General features: G+C 45.4%; 1 protein-coding gene across 2 annotated transcripts in view; it reads right to left on the reverse strand.

Annotated features, from left to right (window-relative positions):
* Positions 1 to 2,100: 2,100 nt before the first annotated feature.
* Positions 2,101 to 22,735, reverse strand: part of LOC119181447 (uncharacterized) — a 136,822-nt gene continuing 116,187 nt past the window's right edge. For both annotated transcript variants that reach the window (XM_075875974.1, XM_075875975.1), the window contains exons 10-11: positions 9,315 to 10,262; positions 2,101 to 8,463 (exon numbers count right to left, since the gene is read on the reverse strand). In XM_075875974.1, the coding sequence (XP_075732089.1) occupies positions 8,359 to 8,463; positions 9,315 to 10,262 (1,053 nt within the window). In that variant the 3' untranslated portion in view covers positions 2,101 to 8,358. The remainder of the gene's footprint in view (positions 8,464 to 9,314; positions 10,263 to 22,735) is intronic.

Genomic DNA, 22,735 nt, shown 5'->3' on the forward strand with positions numbered 1-22,735 from the left:
TTCAGATAATTTTGTGTAGACTGATCCCATAGCCACCACTCCACAATGTTTTTATGCAAATAACATATTCCCCATAACATACCTAGGTGTTTGGTGAGAATTTAAAGAAAGAGTAATTTTCGAGCGAATAATATAAAGGATGCAGAGCAGCTGTTTTAAGCCACAGCTATGTCTGTTTAAGCATAATCATTAGCCACTGTCATATGCGTAGCCAGAGTCATTACACAATGTTCATGTAGTCGCGGGACGTCGCTTGGCTGGCATTATCAGTCATGGTGGTTCATTGCATACAGAGGAACTTGACACTTTCTCATTGAACCTTGAAGTAATGAAGACAGAATTTTTACTTCGGTAGTACCAATTTTAGTTTAAAAGCAGGTCAATGACCAACATCAAAACAAAACAAACGTTTTGTTTTGACACTGGTCAATGACCTGCTTTCAACAATGCCTGTACCCGACCAGACGGTATTTCATTTGTAGGCATATAGCTCAGTGTTGTAGCCATGTGGTAAAGCACAGGACATCGCGGCAGTCCTTTCGAAAATTAGCTCCTAAGTAGTTGACGTGAAGGATGTTTACTTGCTGGGCTAGTTGATTCATTTCAACTCATGTACCAGCACGTAAAACTGAAAAGGACGACACATACAGACCGTAAAGAGCACTTTTAAACTCAGTCTATGTTATCCTTTCCAGTTTTACGTGCAGGTGCATGTGTTGATTAATGTGGTTGCTTTGCAGGCACATGTGCGACAAGATGTGCTTGTGGAGCCTTTTTCCACAATGTCTCTATTTTATAGTCTCCGCTAGCACTGTACCGAAACACGCACGTTGTCAAAGTCATTGTTCAATCATGACTTAGCGCTCACCTGAGGTTGCCAGTGATGTGCAGAGTTGCTTACACAAACAATACAGGCTTGTTACCTTTATAAGCGGCGCAAGAACAAAAGTATAGGGCAAGGACTAAGCTTCTCGACTGTGCAAGCACTGAGATACGAGTTAATTATTATAGGTTCACGATGACCACGCAAAAACAGACGAGACAAAGGAAATTAAACCTACAAGACAAAAATTGAATAACAAGTACTGTAGGATAAGAACTTGTCCTGTAAATTTTTTTTAATCTCCTCAGTTTTTGTGAGGCTATTACGAATCAATTGAATACTGTAACATCTCAGACACAAAAATCCACAGCACACTTTGACATGAGTGATCAGTACTGCATTAGCACAATCGCGCACATTTTCTTTTTTCTAGATGTAGCCCTCTTAGTTGTGTTACAGCCAGGCTGAAAACAGAAATCTGCATTGTTTTTTCCCCTTTGTCCCAATGAAAAATTACTGTTACAGTTGCGTGCATGCCAGAACCACGTAGATATGATAAGTTTCAAACATCTTCCAGGATTCAACACCTGGAAGTTTGGCGCAATATTTTCCCATGACGTAGGGGAGTGGGGGCAGTAACAAAGCATTTGGCTTTGAGTTATTGCAGGCTAATATGCGACCCACTATAGCCAGCTGGCTCAACCACAACATTTGGTCACATGAGTCAAGTGGTACAAGAAGCATACCCAAGTTACATGGGTCAGGCCGCAGAGGACCAAAAGCTGGTCGAAAAAACTTCACTATCCTACTTGTGGTCACAAAAGAAAGTACAGTACTGACTGATTGAAACGCACAGTCGTTTTTTCCAGTACACTATGAGCATACTACTCCTGACGAACTGTCCATAGCAAACATGGGCAGCTGCTCATGGTAACTGTGTCAAATCAATACGAATCGGGCTGCTAAAAGTAATGTTGGCTTTGATATAGGCGTTCCAATCAGAATCACGCTGGTACGACACAAAGTGCAGATGCTGTAAACGAAAGTTTGTGCATTACTTAGCCCCAACATATCGCGTTTCAATCCGTGAATACTGTACACTCTGAGATATGGCTTGTCGGCATTTTTGAAGACCCACACTGAGTACACTTTCTCAACTCGCATTTGCAATTGGAGTGCAGCTCGTGCTAAGGACGGCCCCAACACTTAACAATACACTCACACGTCAACATAACGGAATACTGGTTATAACAAAGTAATTATAAATTGTCATACAGTAGTGTTGGAAATAACCTTTATAACAAATTTTTGGGTATAATAAGCATATTTTGTTGTAAGATGCAAATTTGTTATCATGTGGTTTGAGTGCACAATGAACCTGTTCAGCTTTTTCCAACAGTCAAGTGCCTTTACAAACATTGAAAGAATAAGATCTCTGGTGTCTGCTCAACAAAATAAAAAAAGGACCAGCCCACAAAGAAGACACCCAACATTCGAGACTATACACTGCAGATAGGACCCCTACCTCTTCACACATCTGATACAGACACAACTGGCTGACGTCATGGGTACAGCCCTATGACGACGAGCCAATACGCATTCTAAAACAGTCATCGCTTATCTACAAAACTAATGGATAACATCTCCTTGCAACTTTTTTTCAGCATACACTCGGTGTAGTGACAAACACATCCATTCTTTTTTTTTTACACAAAAAGTGATCAAAGGTCAACCAACTTGATGCAGTCACAAGTCAGGGCACGTACATTGTACAGTACATACAATAATGCAGCGCGCTGATGTTACACAGTCGCATCACCTAATCTGAAGATGGAACCAGATGCATGTCTCGGAAAGAGAAGAGATAAACCAGTGTTTCATCTGTAATGCTTGTAGTATGAAGTATCATACTGGTCTCATGCGTGAGAACGTTGGCAACACACGAGGAAACAATCATAGTTCTTTGTTACCATACAAAGAGTGGAAAAATGTGCCAAAATTATGAAAAAAATGTTTCCTAAATTTGTAGAGCTTCTTTTTTAATAGAACGGTACCATTTTTTTTTTTTCAGTTCAGTGGGTGTTTCCTTATTTCACTAAGTGCTCAAAAAAAAAACTGGAAGGTAGCTTCACTGCATGACAAAGAAATGAAAAACGTGAACAAAATGAAAACCAAGACACAAATGGCCCAGAATGAACAGTTGTGGCCACCTAGTGTCAAGAAACGGAAGTATGACTAGTGTAGTCTGCATTGATTTGACGACTAGTACAGTCATCATCGGTCAATTTTTTAGTACAAAATCTCATGACTACTCTAGTCAACGATAGCAAAAGGGTTAGACAGTCAGAACTCCATTAACAGCTTTTCATCTGTGCTAAGACTAACTTTCAATTCAGAAAAATTTGCTCTAAAACAATGCCTGCATCTTATAACCCACAAGACATTTCAGACTGTTCAGTGCTTAAGACACAATGACAGCCCACCCCACTGAGCCTTATGTCGGTAAACCTTTGTCAACGTTTCGTCAGCAGGCTCTTCTGCTCTGTGCATAACAGCTGATACAATGGACACTCTGACATAATGTATGTGCACATTTGAAGATCACAACTATGAAAGCAAATTCTGTTCGTTTTTGAGGGGGCAGTTTTTTTATTGTGACAAAACGACATTCTTATACTAGTTATATTCGAGTGTCATCCTTTTCGCTCTGTCATTAATGGTTGACGCATCTGCGTGCTGCTCTATCACAGAGACAGAATGTTATTGCACGAATAAATTGTAACCCTAAAAAAAGATTCGCAATACACTGAGTCTATTGTTACACACGCTATGTGAACATTTTGAAAGAAAGTGCTCACAGCCATTTAGTTTTGGGCTTGTTACAAAGTGGAGCACTTCCACGCACCCAAGACAAAATATTGCTACACCCTACAAGCATGCCTCGACAAAGTTGCCTTAATGCAAATATTGCACTGACTCAAATTTACAACAGGCGCACACACACACACACACAAAAAAAAACAGGCGCTTGATTACCGTCACAAAACAGTGGCCTGTTAGGCTAGGCTGCCAGTTTCAGCACAACAACCCTACAAAGAAGTACACTATTACAGCGCAATCCAAGGACGTACGTCACTTCGGATGCTCTGCGGTGCCGACACATCAGTGCCATAGCATCAGTGTGCAAGATTACCAATACTGACACGTCGTAATGATGCGCCTTTTTCTTCCACACGTAGAACAGTACATCATATCACAACGCACTTCTCTTCACTAAAGGACGTGTGTCACTTTGGACACTACGGCACTGACCCATAATCGCGGTAACAACTCAGTGTGGGTCTCCAAACAAGACTATGCATAAGGGAGGCTGCAAGCTTATCTAACTTTACCTAACTAACAAAGCACGGCTGCAGAGGCGCATCACACAAGGACTGGCAAAGAAGTGCCTAGCACTAAGTTACCGGCTAGCTTGCCAGGGGGGCCACAACAGTATTTTTATTCTATTCACTTCCCCTGCTAACAGAATGTCACCTTGGGTGACAAATAAATCTTGCAAGACAACCTTTGAGTACTTTGTACAAATTTTTACTCTCCTAATGGACACAAAAATAGTACGAGTTGAGTATTCCTGATATCAGTCAGCGCATAAGGAAATGTGCCAGGTACGACGCGACAGCCGCTAAGATCCCCGACTGCTCGAGTTTTGCAAACACTTGGAATTTCAGAGCGAGTTCAGCTTCCTACCACATTTGCAAGCACTGCTTGTCCATTTGCCATGAATCTATAGGGTAGACGAACTGCAGTGGTGCGAGTAAAATAAAAATGGCTGTTTGGCATACTAAAATGCCATTTTCGATGCACCAACACGTGGGGCAAATGTCGATGCCTTGCATGTAATTGCTACGTTGCAATGCACCACTCCACTTGTGACAGATGATGCCACAATTGACCTGCTATAAAGCCAGCAATCTTCTTTTTTTTTATTGCATCATTTCAGATGACAGACGCTTCGGCTTGATTGTGGGTGAATTGGACATGTAATGCCTCCAAATGTGATGTAAAACTGAAGTAACTGCCAAATGCAGTTCGCGCAGAATCTGAGTAGCAAACTGCGAGTGCTTTAACTGGAAAAGTTGCAGCCACCTGCAGCGCACATGCAACGCCCAGTGCTTGCAATAAAATAATGGCAGTACCCTGGATATATTTCCGATATTCACACGGTGAGTTCCAAGAAAGCGATGGATGTGGCACTGATAATAACCAACGTGTTAATCAGTCTAGTTTTGTAATTGCAATACTAGTACACTCACGAAACCTTTAAGCCGAGCACATCTGAAGTGCATCAACATACTGAAACAACGTCCACCCTTTGCCTGGTACCGGTGCTGCTTCTCCGAAGACCTTTTGCTACAAAAGCCGCAGTCCGAGATGCCGGACTTGACAATCTCTTCTTTTTCTATCCTACACTGGGTCAGCTAAACTTTTCGAAAGTTTGAAAGAACTTTGTTTCTACAAGTGGGCAAACTCACAGAGATCGAAGACTTGTGAGCGGGCACATCTAGAACCCCAAGAGTATCTAGGCAAAAGGCTATCAGTGGACAAGTCTTGGATGGCTTTGTTGTGCTTTGGCATTGGCAACATTGGTACTGGCAGACCTAGTACAGCAAGGCAGTCTTGTCTTCATATGGCTAAATTTCTACAAAACTGTCTCAGGATCAACATCTCAGCATGAGTATGCTAGTCAAGGTAATCGTCGACTAGTGATAGTTAACTTAATCCGGAGAGATAGCCAAAGTAATCTAGAGTGCAAACAAGATGTTTAAGAATGACATCTATGATAACAAGTACTGTACCTGTCGCCATTACTATTTCTCGTTGTATTGTTCGTTCCACTTCATTATGTGCCAATCAATCTAATTCGGTATCCTCCTGCTAGTGATACAACTTTAAAAATCACCAAATTGATTGTTTTGCAACATAAATCGGTAATCGTTGGCCCTACTCTTTGGATAAAAATGAAGTGGAAAGTGGGGTTCACTCAATGTTCGGCAGAGTTTGCATACACCACGACAACACAGCTTACGGAATTTTGTACAGTCGGTGGCGAAAGTTTAAGGAACACGCAAGTGCACGACAAATTGTACATGCCCTGCAGTGAACTATAAAAAGCGGAGATTAGAGCTTTAAAAAGGCTTGGTACCCAAAAACTTACAAACACAGTGCACATGCGCAACGTCATGCTGATAAAGGTGTGAAGACACTTCACACACGTTGATGTGGTCCGTTAAAGTTTCGCTGTCAACTCTACAGAACAATGCCTTTTCATAAAAAGCAACAGTCGCATTGGGGAGATGAATGTTGCAAACAAAATGGAGCGGCCCCGAATGGGGAGAAATTGTGTTGAACTAGTAGAAAGATTTAAATTACCGAAGATTTCATTTGAAAAACATACTTTTCATTTAGCGGAACAGCTTGTGTACACCAGGCAAAAAAACAGCCATGCCTGCTGCTTTACACTGACTACAGACACCAAAATATGCAAGTTTAGTTTGAACGAATGCAAACTACACTGAGTACTAGACAAAAGAAGATTACAGATCACTCTATCGACTTGCTACACACAAATGTCACAAAGAATTGGCACTATAATGGTGTTCATTGTTTATTGCCAGATTTAGGTGCCCACGGTCAGCAAACGTGCTATGTCAACAAAAACTTCACTGCAACAATTTATATGGACATTTATTTGTGTGCACAGTGTTCAGACTGCCCTTTCTCCAGGTTCAGGCATGGGAGCTCGAAGTAACAGGCACAAAAGCACAGATCATCGTCAACAGAAGGCTTCACAAAAAAAGAGTCTCGCGTGAAGCCAAATTGTTGCGATATGCCTCCTAACTCGAGTTTTATTTTCAATGTGCTTGACCAATGCTACCCACTGCCTAAACACACGCGCACTCATCATTTCCATAGTACCTACTGAGATTCAGGAAAAGCAGCGAGTAAATGTCGTTATGTGTAAACTTTTGCAACCGTGTCATTTCCATGCTGCAAGCACAGACTTGAGCTCAAACACGCCACCTTTGCCTTGCAAAGCATAAACGCAATCGGGACACCCGGTACCGCTACAGCACGCACATCCTCTACAATCGGTAAATATCTATTACACGTGTGAGAACACTATGTGCTCCATTCCTCTCAGATCTCACAAGCAAAACCAAGCAGCTGCTGTGGAACCACCTATGTACATAAACTACGAAGCCACTCAGAACAGCAAATGGCGACAACGAAATTCACGCACACAAAATGAGCCAACAAATCTTACATTGTAGGCATAGAAATCACAAAAGCACAACAATAGCTTTGCAACTGGAATTCAGCAGGCGAATGTAAGCCATTGCACAAATTAAAGCTTCAACTGACTGTAGCATTTGCTTCAAGCTATCAGTGAAAGCTTGTAGGAAACAACTGGGCTGCCAAATTCAAAACGAGCCCCGCTCCCCCGCCCCTCCCTCATCGAAAAGCCTGGCTAACTTGACAGTGATCCCTCCGCAGTACGTTCCAGAACCATTCTTGGCGCCTTCAATTTAACCAGACAAAAAAAAAGGTGACTCGCCAACAATCGGGCCTAGCCAGAACAACAATAACCACACAACACAATTTCACGAGGAGTCATGAGGATACACAGACGCCGTAAGTGCGGTTGAGCTCGACTTGGGTAGATCAGGGCAAAATTTGTGACTCGGAAACGTTTTCAGTACGCACGTGCAAAGTTGAAAGGCTTTAAGGACACTGGCCTCAGTCGTTCAAACATTTCACAGCACGATCCGTTTAACCCGCCGCAACGACATACAACTAAAAAATATATATATACTCACTCGCGCCTACAGACACAAATAAAACACAAGTTCAACATACTTATATAAACTTTCTCGTTTTGACAAATGGCCAAAAGCCGTTGCGGGCACACCCAAAAATACACTGCCGCTTACAGTGAGCCAGAGTTTTGTGTGAACAGTGTATAAAATAGTGATTTACATTTGGCCTAGGTCCACCAATCCTTCACTGCCAATGTGGCGGTAAAACGAAAAGCAGTGTGTTGTGAGCATTTGATTTCACACGTGGCAACTTCACACGAGGCCGACAGGGTGGTGCCTGTTCGCCACCCTCACTTCACTGCCAACCGAAGACGCATTCGTGAGGAAAATGAAACTACAGGACAGTACAACGAGCAAGAAAGCACCAGGAACTCTCCAGGATGACGAACGCCTCAAGAACCCGACCACAATGCAAAAGTAGGCCATTTCTTTTAACTCGGCTTCAACAACACTACGGTTGTTTTTCTCCTGCCCATCGTGCTAGTCTAAAAAAGCAGTTCTGGGAACCAACGAAATAATGAAGAAATTAGGCTTTTTTTTCCGGTAGAAAGATGACGACGGGGAAGCATCATTTTGGTGCTTGAAGCTGCAGAGCGCAGTTTGGACAAGGTTGCCATTCGCGCAAAATTTACACGCCTGTCGGCTCGCGCCTATTGTTCAGCGGCCGAAGAACGCAGCCTGCGGCGACACGGGCCACGGCGAGCTGCTGGAGAGGCCAGGCAGAAGGGCTGGCCTGGATTGGCTTCCATTGGAAGAACAGTCCTGCAAGTAAGCACATGTTCAGACGTCAAAGTTCAATATAACAATATCCACATAACAAACTATATTGCGCTCTGCAACTGAAACAATGAGGATAGTGTATGAAGGGTAGGAGGCGAGGTTCTTGGACACTCAAAGAAAAAGTGTAAAGAATTGCCATGTGCGAGCTAGCAAGTACAAGTGGGGACAGATGCTTGGACATGGGTAAGTTTCTTTAGAAAAATTGGGCAGCTTGTGCCAGTGGTGCAAGGCTAGATTAACAGCAGAGCCTGCTGATGATCTATTTAATAAAGCAGAGCCCGCTGATGATTTATTTAATAATTAACATGATAATAATTAGGCATAATTAACAAGATTTTAATTAGCACAAAACTAAATCTGTTGTTCTTGTAAGAAAGGTACTTTCTTTTTTGTTCGTTTATTTCTTTCTCTTTTTATTCTTTTACCTCTCTTTCTTTCCTTCTCCATTTATCAGTTCTGTGCTTTGTATTTCTCCAGAAGGCACATGCACTGAAGAAACACCTAGACTGCACCTATATTGATTGTGTCAGCCACAATGGATGTGCTGGCCATAGGCCTTATTATCAATCAAATTACTAGGCAATGAAAAAAAATGCACTGTAATGGTAACTATCCCCATTGCTCATATGCACGTCGCCAAGAGCAAACTGTTTATCTATAGTCAATCCAAAGACAAAGAAAAGGACAAATATAATCTCACAACCTTCGGTTCAGCAGTCGCAGATATTTATTTATTTACTTAGTTATTTTGCAATCTTGCCTATTTCTCCAGTAACATGCAAGCTTAGGCAATACACATGTTTAAATCAATCTTTGCCAATTTCCTCTCTCACCTGGTTGCTGGAAGGAGCAGGTCCCGCGAAGAACTCGTCAGCAAAAGGGTCCTGCGCTCCACAGCGGCTAAAGAGGTTGCTGCTGCCCGACGAAGTGGAGGATGAGGCCGCCTTTGCTGGCTGGATCGGCGACACGGAAGACGCGTTACTGCCACTACAAAAGCCCTCATCCTGTGGCGGAACGACCAGCGGAGGAGGCGGGGGCGGAAAGGCCGGCGGAGGAGGACCATCGTCTTCTTCCTCTTCTTCAAATGTCTGCCAGCCGCTGACTGCACTGGTCAGCTGAGTGGGCGGCTTCCTGGGAGGGCTCCTGAGCTCACCAAACATGCCATGGTTTCTGCCGAGGCCCTTAGACGACGGAGGGCTCAGGGGACTCTTCAGTTCTCCAGAGCTTGTTTTGGGCTTGCCAATTTCATTGGCCAATGAGTCGAAAGAGCTCTTAGTCTCTGGAAAGGCGACATGGTTGGAAGGCTTGCAAAAAATATTGGCGAAGGGGTCCAAGGGACTATCGACGGTTCTGCTGTTGTGCTTGGCAACGCCCTCAGAGGAGGAGTTTAGTGGGCTCTTAAGCTCTCCAATGCTCGAGTAGTGGTTCCTGCCAATGCCTTCGGTTGAAGAGTTTAATGGACTTTTGAGCTCTCCGATGCTAGCGTACTGGTTTCTGCCGATGCCTTGAGCCAAGGAGTTGAGCGGGCTCTGAAGATCGTTGAACGCGGATTGCTGCCTGCTGCTGCCACCATCTTCAGCTAATGGGTCCAGGGGGCTCTTGAGTTCGTCAAAGGCAACGTGGCGATGCCTACCACTCTTCCCACTGCTTTCGGATAAGGGGTCCAGGTCGGCAAACAGGTCGGGCAGCGGAGTCGGGGGCAGGGAGGCCGTGACTGTGGGTGCATCACCGAACGGCAGGGTCCGCGGCGGCGGCACGGCTCGGTGCTGCTGCTGCGCTGTCTGCGATAGATACCCTCACACTCAAACTGACTTCGCAACAAGATTGCGCTCATTGATCCACCACACTCTATAAATCATGCTCAATACCTAGCTTTCACTGATATATAAAAAACAATAAGTGACTGAGCACCAGAAGAAGGAATCATTACAGTGAAGCGATCCAAATAAGGTGAAGTTTGTACACTGGCAATGTAGGTAATTTAAGTAAAGCTTGGTTGGACAAGACAAAGAATAGTGTTAAGTGTTCTACTAAGTGGCATAAACAGTAAAACCAATCTTAACCAAGTTGAAAAGTAGCCAAAGAGACTAAAAAGAAAAGTGCTCCTGGAGAACTTTGGTATTGACGAATCGGTTCACGGTTAAACTGTTGCGATGCAATGCTATGAAATCATACCCGTTGCATCTACCACATGTTTCTCTGTCTGCGTGTTTCATAGCACTGCACCGCAAAAGTTTGACTAAAAAAAGACACTGTGCTCAAACTGCAAATGACATAAGGACATCAAAAAAACAAACAACATAAGAGTAGCACTCATTGCTAGCATCCTGCCTGATAATTTCTTCTGGCTAACATGAGCGATTCCAGATAAAATTATGTTTTCAGTAGGGGTGTATGAATATCAAACTTTTTGAATATGAATCGAACACGAATACATAGCTTTGAATATGAATCGAATATCAAATAATGAAGAGGTACAGTTTTTTTTTTTTCACCAGTAATTTTTTACTGAATCATATATTTAAGTTGGAAACAGTACAATTGTTATTATAGTCAGTTATCGCACACAAAAATTTTTAAAAAGATGTCACCATCTGTACTTGCCAGAAAGCATAGGAGTAATAGGTGAGCTTGTCACTGATGTTGGGTTCAATTCGCATGATGAACAAACCTTTTGTATCTTTTTTTACGTGGTAGCACTTTATTAGAAAAAAAAAAAGAAAGAAAAGCTTTTGTACCTGCCTTGATAACTAGTGAGCATGAGGCCATTGGTTTGATTTTGTAACAGGCAACACCCGTGTACTTAAATCTAAGCGATTATTAAAGCAGTCTAGGTGGTCACAATTCATCAAGCTTTAGCTCGAAAGACCGCAATTTTATAGTTTTATTTTTAATTTTGTCCCTTGATCTCATATCCAGTCAAGTCACTAAGAAAAATAGGAGTGCTTGGGGCATTTTTCAACTACACAGCAATACTCATAATCTCGCTTGCTTCCGTTGCCTTTCTCCAGGACTGCGCTAATCATTTTACGATGAAGAATGCTGCGTTCTTCGTTCCTCTCTTCTTCTCCTCCTGTTTCATGAAATGTCTTTTGCACCTCAGTCATCTGCACCAAGCGAATTCTAGGTTCGAAGCGAATAGTGAATTTGGTCAAATAATTTGGTATTGAATTCTAATAGTATATATGACATATAAAGAAAAATGGGCATATTTATCATGACCTAAATAACCCACACAATATTTTTTTAAAAATGAAATGCAGCCTCTATGCCAATTTCCCTTTTTTTTTTTATTCAAAAGAAGTCGAAAAAGCTTTGAGTAGTAGCAGGATGTTACTTTTAGCAGGATGCGAGTTCTAACCCTTAAAATACGTAACATTTCAAGATTTATTATACTTAGAGCATATAAGCCGTCATTACTAGCTTTTAAGCTTAATAAAATGAATTGATTTGAGAGTAATATTTTCACTTAAGGGGACCGTATGACACTTCTTCAAGTAGCCATGGAATGCATTCACTACAGAAGCTTATTTATTGGCTCATGAATTCACCGCCACAAATATTTTTAGAATCCGTCCAGTGCAGGCGGAGTCGCGAAGATTTCTCGCGCGCTGCTAGTGCATTCTTTCTTCTCGTCCCGACAAAAGCACTGGAAGCTAAACAGGGAGGGATGGCACGGGAAAAAATACGTCACACGTGCTTTCTGAGTTTATAGAGTCATTTGCCGAGAGAAGAGAGGAATTTTCAGCTGGCTTTGAGAATTTATTGGGAATCGCACGCCGCGTGCGGCGCTGTAATATTTGGCTTGCGTGTCCTCGGTAGCCGAGGCTACCGATCGGCAGCGTTTTCTGACAATGCTCAAAAAGTGTTGCAGGGCCCCTTTAAATTTGAAGGGTGGCTTCACGGCAGAGCGGCTTTCTTTTGAATAAATGCGTTCACAGTTCAGCATCCCAACACTGCAGTGAAACCACCTTTACAAGTGGTACATTTGTAATAAAATGCATTTATTCGTTGCTTACGAATACTTTGAAATTTTCAATAATTTAAATTCAAACTGAAGCGAGTTCGAACATCCTAATATTCGTTTGAATATTTGAAGCATTAAAATAATCACACAAGCCTATTCGAGGAATATTCGAAATTTTTGAATAACTGGTTATCAAATCGAGTACAAATATTACAAATGCAATATTGGCCGTATATTCAAAACTTTCGAATATTCGCAGACCCTTAGTTTTCAACTAATCAAAATGAGAACTTGAGATAAAAGATTGCATCACAAAGCCAAGGTGATGACTCAAGACACTAAACATTTATTGCTGGTCAAGATAATCATTTCAGGTAAAGTCATTGTATCTGCCAAGGAAGATGAGGATTTCAAACACAATTTTTGTTTTAGCTGATCAAGATGAGGACCCGAGGTGACCGAGATGAGGACTCGAGGTAAGTAGTCTTGTGCAAATAGTGAATTTTAGGTTCGAAGCAAATTCGAAGAGAATAGTGATTTTGGTGGAATACTTTCGAATCGAATCCGAATAGAATATAAAATGTATGAAAAATGGGCATATTTATCACAACGTAACTTGCACATTATTTTTTTGTAAACATAGCTTCTATGCAAGAGCTTTCTTTATTTTTTGTATTCAAAGTAAATCGAAACAACTTAAAGAAGTAGGAGAATTTGACTTTCTGTAGGATGCAAGTGATAACCTGTAAAATACTTAACATTACAGTCGAAACCCGCAATAACAAAATCGCCAAGAAAACCGAAAAATTTCATTTTCGCGAGAATTTCGTTGCCGCGAGTACGAGACATAAAAACAGTGATACGGCCAGCAGAATGAAAATTTATTGCTAGAAGTCGGTTAACTTAATTTGCCGAACCTTGCCATGCAACAACTTCAAAGCTCTCCCTTCGCACTGAAAAAAGTGGTCCATTGCTACGTCGTCATGTGCGCCAAAGAAGGAGTGAAGGGTGTCCAGCGCATCCAAAACAACCCGTGGGTTGGGTTTCTCCGCGTGCGTCTCTTCTTGGTCCTCGGTGTCATCAGCTTCGCGCACGCTCTGAATAATGGCCTCGTCAGTCACTTCCTCGTACATGACTACATCGTCATCGGCGCAAACGAACGCATCAATGGTGAGTTCATCTGGGATGTCGATGTCGATGGCTCGAAGTTCCCCCCGGGCATTGGTCACGGATAGAGGCACTGCACTGCCACCACTCTCGCCGTCAAGTGCGCCTTCGTCCAAATCTTCGTCTGGTGAGGCCGAACTGCGATCCGTGCGTGATGCTTGCACGGTGGTGGTGAAGCCTGTGTGCTTGAAGCAGTTTTCAATCAGCGACGGGGATAATGTTGATCTCGATTTCGGCACCAGTTCCAGTCTTCTCTTCGTCGTTTTCATTGATTCCAACTGTTGGTGTTGCTTCAGCCTGTTGAGCTCGTCCGACGGCGCCATCTGCACTTCAGCATGATCATTTGCCATCGCCTGCTGCAGTGTGGCCCGGCATGTTGCCAGACACAGACCCCATTGCCGATTTAAGTAAACACAAATGGCGGTACCCATGCTAGCACGGCAAAAGGAGACATTTGCAAATTTTGAGAGCGCATAACACGCATACAAGCATATTTTCGACAGTTAACCTTTGTCGGAAGGGTAAGATAAGGCCCGCTCTATGATAGAAAATTCGTTAATGCATGATCGCTGTCCAAAAACATTTCGTTGCCGTGAGATACGTAATCCATGGGCTTCTATAAACGTTCGCCGAGGATCCGGAAATATTTCGTTGCCGCGGAAATTTCGTACTCGTGGGGCTTCATTATTGCGGGTTTCATCTGTATTCATTGCAGTTCATCATCATCAGCCTGACTAAGTCCACTGCAGGACAAAGGCCTCTCACATGTTCCGCCAGTTAACTCGGTCCTGTGCTTGCTGCTGCTAATTTATACCCGGAAACTTTTTAATCTTATCTGCCCACCTAACCTTCTGTCTTCCCCTAACCCGCTTGCCTTCTCTGGGAATCCAGTTATTCACCCTTAATGACCAGTGGTTATCCTGTCTACACGCTACATGCCCGGCCCATGTCTAGTTCCTCTTCTTGATTTCAACTATGACATCCTTAATCCCCGTTAGTTCCCTAATCCACTCTGCTCTCTTCTTGTCTCTTAATGTTACACCTACCATTTTGCTTTCCATTGCTCGCTGCATCGTCCTGAATTTAAGCTGAACCCTCTTTGTAAGTCTCCATGTTTCTGCTCCGTAGCTAGGTACCAGCAGGATACAGCTGTTATGTACCTTCCTCTTGAGGGATAGTGGCAATCTACCTGTCATGATTTGAGAGTGCTTGCCAAATGTGCTTCACTCCATTCTTATTCTTCTAGTTAATTCAGTCTCGTAGATCGGCTACGGGGTTATTACCTGTCCTAAGTAGACATAGTTCATTACAACTTCAAGTGCACTATTACCCATCTCAAAGCCCTACTCTCTTTCCAGGTTGTTGTACATTACTTTCGTTTCCTGCAGATTAATTTTAAGACCCAACTTTCTGCTCTCCTTCTCTAACTCCGTAATCATGACTTGCAATTCGTACACTAAGTTACCCAGCAATGCAATGTCAATCGGCGAAGCACAGGTTGCCGTATTTACTCGATTCTACCAGCCCTCGATTGTAACGTGCACCCGATTTTGACAACGAAAAAAAAAGCAAGACATCGATTGCAACGTGCACCAATTTTTTTGGTTGGCCCGCACGATCACACCACTAAAAAAAACGACTCCTTTCAAGAGCTTCTTCCATTTAAGTATGAGGTATGGGAGAAGCTTGTGCCCATCTGACGTGTAACAGAGAGTTGCCGTCACTGTAGTTTTACCGTGGACCGATGTCAGCACGCGAACTTGCTTCGCCCCCTTCTTCTCGACGGTTGTGGTGCCAGGCACGTCGAAGTAAAGAGGCGTCTGATCGGAATTCTCGATTTGCCCAGGCAGGTAGCCGTTGTTGTGCCGCAAGTCTAGGACGAACCTCTGAAAACTGTGAAGCTTTTCATCATACTCCTACGGAAACTTTTCGCATATGCCAGTTCGCCTTCGGAGAGAAAAGCCTTTCCTCTTCATAAAGTTAGTTAGCCAGCACCTGCTCGCTTTAAACTGGCTCCACATTAGCCCTTCTTCTAAGGCTAATTGCATAGTCCGCACTTGGAGCAGTTCTGTCGTCACGGGCCGCTGTGCCGCTCGCTGCTCAAGCACATACTCGCCGAGCAGCTCTTCAATTTGCGGAAACCGACCCTGCTGTGGTCCACTGAAGCCTTTGCGTGAAGCTTTGCTGTCGACAATCTTCTGCGTTTGCTTCCGCCAGTCCCGCACGCACGTTTCGGGAACTCCGAACGACCGTGATGCGGCCCGATTTCCGTCTGTATCAGTACACGCGATGACTTCACTTTTAAAAGCGGCATCGTGGTGCACTCGAGTGTTTGGAGTCGACCCTTTCATGCCGTCGATGCTAATGCACTACAAGATAACGAACTCCTCAGCACACGTACGAAGTGCCGCACATAGGAAACACATAGGCAGAAATGACCGTCGCGCCATGCCGACACACGTAGGGCGCGCCCATTTTGGAAATGCCGATGGCAATAGAATGACCGTATTCATTTTTTTTTTCGTACTCGATTCTAACGCGCATGCAATTTATGAACTCGCTTAACCGGAAAAAAGGTGCGCGTTAGATCAGAGTAATTACGGTACTAAGGTACTCTACATTAACTCTTCCTATATTAGGCCTCTGAAAACCTCCAGTAAGCACGTGGTAAATAGCATTGGGGATATTCTATTCCCCTGCCTGACACCCTTCTTGATTGGTATTCTGTTGCTTTCTTTATGAAGCACATTTATTGAGTGTGTACGCATGTGCTGCCGAATGTGCTGTGTTTATCTCTCTTCCCTCTCAGCTGTCTATCTTTCATTTCCCCCATCCCCCTCCCATGCGCAGGGTAGCAAACCGGCTGCCTATAGGCTGGTTAACCTCTCTGCCGTTCTTTTCCTCCTATTTTACTTCCTTGCAGTTGAGAGTGTATAAACCGGCAAAACAAGCTTTTAAGCTTAGAAAATGATAAATCGTTTCGAGGATAATATGTTCATTTAAAGGGACCCTGCAACAGTTTTTCAAGTAGCCATGCAATGGATTCACTAAAGAAGCTCAGTACCTTATGAATTAACCGTCGCGAAAATGTTTAGAATCTGCTCAGCACGAGCGAAGTCCCAAAGATTTGCCACGTGCTGCAATTGCATTCTCCCTTCTCGTCCTGACGAAAGCGCTTGAAGCAAAGCTGGGAGAGATGGCATGCAAGGGAAAGAAAATATGTCACATGTGTCGTGACCTTGAGCACTCTTTCTTTCTCCTTTTATTTGAATTTGCGGCTTTTCAGTGCGACCGCACATGTACGCGCGGACGTGTCGCGGCCGTTCGCAGCGGCCCCAGTAACGACAGAGTGCCCCATGCTCACATCAGCCAATGCCTGGCACAATGGCTGAGACTAGCGATTTTTGGTATTGTGGCGTGATGTGCCGAGAGAGAGAGAGCAATTATTATCTGGCTTGGGAATTTATTGTGAATTCCAGGTCTCGTGCTGTGCTATAATATTTAGCTAGCGTGTTCTCGGTAGGAGAACCAATCAGCAGCATTTGTTGACCATGCTCAAAAAGTGTTGCTGAGCCTCTTTAAAATTAAATATTTGAAATGAGGCTTGGCGAAAATTTCTCCTGAATAGGTACTTTCATGGCTTAGTACCAATATACTGCAGTGAAAACGCCTTTCTCGCCTCTCCCCTCGTGCTTCGGCTCGCTGCTGTGCCGGTCTCTGCTGGACAGTTCATCACGCTGTCTTGCCGTTGTCGTTAACTACTAATAAACCTCTTCACATTTGGTGGAGGGTGCTGTTTATCCCCGTCGCTACACCCTGGAGCTGCAAAGCCGCACGCTACAGCCCATCATGACTGACAATGCCAACCCATCGGCGTCGTCGCCCCAGTTCAACTGTTTCGGCCATCCCAGGCTACGGGACCCGAAAGTCTTCAGCGGTGCGGAAGGGACCAACGTGGAAGACTAGCTCGACCACTACGAGCTGGTGAGCGCCAATAACAAGTGGGATGAAGCTGACAAGCTAGGCCACGTCATATTTTATCTCACTGGCGTCGCAGAATTGTGGTTTAACAACCACAAACACAACATTCCCACATAGAGCGTCTTCAAGACGTCATGTGCCGAAGTGTTCGGTTGGCCGGCTGTCCACAAGCAGCGAGCAGAACAGCACTTGCGCATCCGCTCTCAGCAGACTGGAGAAAATTTTACCAGCTATATTGAGGATGTCGTCGACCTTTGTTGACGCGCGAACGACACCATGCCCGAGTCGGACAAGGTCAAACACATCCTGAAGGGCATCGACGATGGCGCTTTTCAAATGCGCTTGGCTAGGAATCCAAGCACAGTTTCTGAAGTCGTCAGCTTGTGTCGGAGCTACGACGAGTTGAAGAAGCAACGCACTCTGACTCGGCAGCCTCAGCCTGGTGGTGAGTCGCTGTCCAGTTTCGACTCCATACCTGACAATTCATTATTGCTTCAGCAAGCCCGAGCCTTCGTCCGTGAGGAAGTCGCCCGCCAACTTTTCCTAGTGCTCTTTACTCACGAGACCACCACCCGTCTACCTGCCCCGCTTTGCACTGCTATATTGGAAGAGGTTGCACAAGCTGTTCCTCTTGCGCACTACGAGCCACCTCTATCTAGGCGTGGTCACTGCCCGGTTGTCGCACAGCCGGTAGGCGCTCCTGTCGCCTAACCGCCAGCCGTTCAGCCTGTGGCCGTGCCCCTAACCTATGCAGCGCAGCCTGTGGCTCCTCCTGTCGCTTTTTCGCAAGAGATGCAGCCCATAGCCGCGCCGCTCACATATGCAGACGCTGTACGTAGGCTCCCGCAACCACCCTACACCACGCGCTCACAGCCCGCACACCCGTCCTCTTATACTGCACCTTGGGCAGCAGCACTTGTCACTAATCCCTGGAGGACGCCCGATAACCGACCAATTTGCTACGCCTGCTTCACTCCCGGACACGTTGTTCGCTACTGCCACCGTCGACCTCAGACGTTCGGCAACTATGCCCGGTCGTCGCATCCCGGCAGCCAACCCTTCGTCCAATACGAGCCGGTCTCGCCACCTCGCTATGCCCCTACTGATCACCTTGACTTCCAGTCGCAACGCGCACCCTCTCCTGGTCGGCGATCGCCGTCCCACATGCGTCGCCGGCCCGGACCCTCCGACCAAGAAAACTGAACACCGCAGTTCAAGAGGCAAGAACTGCGCCGGTTTCGAACTGTCTAAGCCCTCGCTCCTCTCCTGCTAACGTGGTCGCAGTAACTGTTGAAGGTTATTGTACTTTCGCCCTTGTGGACACCGGCGCCGCTGTTTCTGTTATTGCCGCTCAACTCTGCCATTTATTACGCAAAGTAACGACGCCGCTTTCGGGACTGCCGCTTCACACCGCAAGCGCACAGCAAGTAACGCTTCTCACAGCCTGCACTGCAAGAGTCTCCATCGAAGGCATTCTTTATATCGTGGAGTTTATTGTTGTCCCTGTCTCTTCGCATGACGTCATCCTCGGGTGGGACTTCCTATCCCGCCATAATGCCGTCATAGACTGCGCACGCGCCGAAGTTGAGTTTTCACCCTTGTGAGATGTCCCATTACTGGACGCTCTTCATCAGCCGCCGAAGTTGCTCGTTCATGAAGATACCGATATTCCGCCTGGAAATTTCACACTTGTTCCCTTTTCATGCAATGCCTACACTGACGCTACAGTCCTTTTTATGCCTTCCGATATCTTCAAATGTCGTCGAGCTTTGCCGCTGCCTTTCGCAACAATTGATCTTGCCGCCGGAAGAAGACACATGTTCGTAAGCAATCTGCTTTCCACACCTGTCACTTTGCTTGCGGGGGAATGTCTCGGCCTCGTGCACGATCTCGACCCTTCGTTTTTGGTTGATGTCCCAGATGACTACTGCGACCACCCAAAATCACTGTCGGCCCTCGAGGAGTCGTCCAAGGATACATTTTCCAGCGCCATCGCCGACACTCTCACTCCCACCGAACATGCCGACCTGCTGGATCTTCTGCATGAGTTCAGGAGTTTTTTCGATGCGTCGCAACCTCAACTGCGCCGCACATCACAAGTCAACCATCATGTTGACACCGGCCTACACCAGCCACTGCGTCAAAGACCATACCGTGTCTCCGCTGAAGAGCGCCGCGTCATCAACGATCATGTCGAAGATATGCTTCGTAGAGACGTCATTCGGCCATCTCACAGTCCCTGGGCGTTTCCCATCGTCCTGGTGCGTAAGAAAGACGGATCTATCCGATTTTGCGTGGACTATCGTCGCTTGAAAAAGATAACCCGCAAGGACGTCTATCCTTTGCTGCGCATTGATGACGCCATTGACACCCTTCACGGAGAGGAATTTTTCTCGTCGCTAGATTTGCGGTCTGGCTACTGGCAGGTCCTAATGGCTGAAGCCGATCGCCAAAAAATGGCACTTATTACACCAGATGGACTATATGAATTTAACGTCATGCCCTTTTGGCTTTGTAACGCGCCTGCCACGTTTTAACGTCTTATGGATAATACGCTACGTGTCCTCAAATGGAATATGTGCCTCTGTTACCTCGACGATGTCGTGGTTTTCTCCCAAGACTTTCCTATGCACCTCCTTCGCCTCAGGCATGTTTTGACTTGTCTGACCAACGCTAGTCTGCAGCTTAACCTGAAAAAATGCCGCTTCGCTGCACGCGAGCTCGTCATCCTAGGCCACATCGTGTCCAAGCACGGCGTATTACCTGACCCAGCAAAACTTCGAGCAGTCGCAGAATTTCCCAAGCCGACGACCATAAAAGAACTTCGCAGTTTTGTAGGCCTATGCTCCTATTTCCGGCGCTTTGTTCGCAATTTTGCATCTATCATGTCACCGTTAACCCAGCTTCTTCGCGGTGACGTGAACCTCTCCTCCTGGTCCCCTGCAAGTGACGTTGCCTTCACTACTCTGCGCCGTCTGCTCACTTCCCCACCTATTCTTCGCCACTTCGATCCGACGGCTCCTACCGAAGTACACACCAGCCAGCAGCGTTGGGCTAGGCGCGGTCCTCGCTCAACGACAGCCCGGCTATTCAGAATACGTTGTAGCCTACGCTAGCCGCACTCTGACGAAAGCCGAAACTAATTACAGCATGACAGAAAAAGAGTGTTTGGCTCCGGTGTGGGCGCTTGTAAAGTTCCGGCCGTACTTATACGGCCGCCCTTTCGATCTAGTAACTGATCACCACGCGCTTTGCTGGCTCTCCACGTTGAAAGACCCTTCTGGCCGCCTTGCGCAATGGGCACTCCACATCCAGGAGTACGACATTCGCGTCGTATATCGCTGCGGACGCAAACACTCTGACGCTGATGCCCTGTCCCGCTCACCTTTACCACCAGATCAGACGTGCAGAAACACTTGCGTCCAGACCTTGTCATCGCTAAATCTCGACTCGATTGCCATTGAACAACGTTGTGACCCGTGGATCGCCTCCCTTATCGAATATTTATCTGGCACGCCTAACCTTCCAGTATCTCGATCCCTCCGACGTCAAGCTTTCCATTTTGCCATCCGCGATCAACTTCTTCATCGACGCAACTACGCTCCCGATGGCCGCCGGTGGCTTCTGGTCATTCCACGCACTTTACGATCGCAAGTATGCGCCTCTCTTCACGACGATCGGCAATGCGGCCACGCCGGAGTGTTCAAAACATATGAACGCCTTCGCCATCGCTATTACTGGCGCGGCATGTACAATTTTGTACGCAAGTTCGTGCAGTGCTGTCCTGACTGCCAGCGACACAAATCAACACTGCCACGTGTGACTGGCGCATTGCAGCCACTTCTTTGCCCTGCCAAGCCATTTGATCGCGTCGGCGTTGACCTCTACGGTCCCCTTCCATTGACATCATCATCATCACATTTTATGTGTTAGTCACATAAATTTGTGTGCACTATTGTTTGTTTCTGTGCTTTCGTTGATTTTTCTGTACCCGCTCCTGCAATGTCCCAGGCATGGGACAGCAGTATTCGTAAATAAATAAATCATTATCAGCCTGACTACGTCCACGGCAGGACAAAGGCCTCTCCCATGTTCCGCCAGTTAACCCGGTCCTGTGCTTGCTGCTGCCAATTTATACCCGCAAACTCCTTAATCTTCTGCCCACCTAACCTTCTGTTTCCCCCTAACCCACTTGCCTTCTCTGGGAATCCAGTCAGTTACCCTTAACGACCAGCAGTTATCCTGTCTACGCGCTACATGCACGGCCCATGTCCATTTCTTCTTCTTGATTTCAGCTATAATATCCTTAACCCCCGTTTGTTCCCTAATCCACTCTGCTCTCTTCTTGTCTCTTAAGGTTACACCTACCATTTTTCTTTCCATTGCTCGCTGCGTCATCCTCAATTTAAACTGAACCTTCTCTGTAAGTCTCCAGGTTTCTGCTCCGTAGCTAAGTACCGGCAAGATACAGCTATTATATACCTTCCTCTTGAGGGATAGTGGCAATCTACCTGTCATTATTTGAGTGTGCTTACCAAATGTGCTCCACCCCATTCTTATTCTTCTAGTCACTTCAATCTCGTGGTTCGGCTCCGCAGTTATTACCTGCCCTAAGTAGACATAGTCTTTTACAACTTGAAGTGCACTATTTCCTATCTCGAAGCGCTGCTCTTTTCCGAGGTTGTTGTACATTACTTTCGTTTTCTGCAGATTCATTTTAAGACCCACCTTTCTGCTCTTCTAACTCCGTAATCATGAGTTGCAATTCGTCCCCTGAGTTACTCAGCAATGCAATGTCATCGGCGAAGCGCAGGTTACTAAGGTACTCTCCATTAACTCTTATCCCAAACTCTTCCCATTCTAGGCTTCTGAAAATCTCCTGTAAGCACGCGGTAAATAGCATTGGGGAGATTGTGTCCCCCTGCCTTACATCCTTCTTGATTGGTATTCTGTTGCTTTCTTTATGAAGCACTATGGTAGCAGTTGATCCCCTATAGATTTCTTCCAGAATGTTTATATATACTTCATCAACGCCCTCATTCCGCAGTGTCTGCAGGACGGCTGATATTTCTACTGAATCAAACGCCTTCTCGTAATCTATGAAGGCTATGTATAGTGGTTGGTTAGACTCTGAGCATT

The sequence above is a fragment of the Rhipicephalus microplus genome, chromosome 10 (assembly GCF_043290135.1).
Source record: "Rhipicephalus microplus isolate Deutch F79 chromosome 10, USDA_Rmic, whole genome shotgun sequence".
Classification (NCBI taxonomy): Eukaryota; Metazoa; Arthropoda; class Arachnida; order Ixodida; family Ixodidae; genus Rhipicephalus; species Rhipicephalus microplus.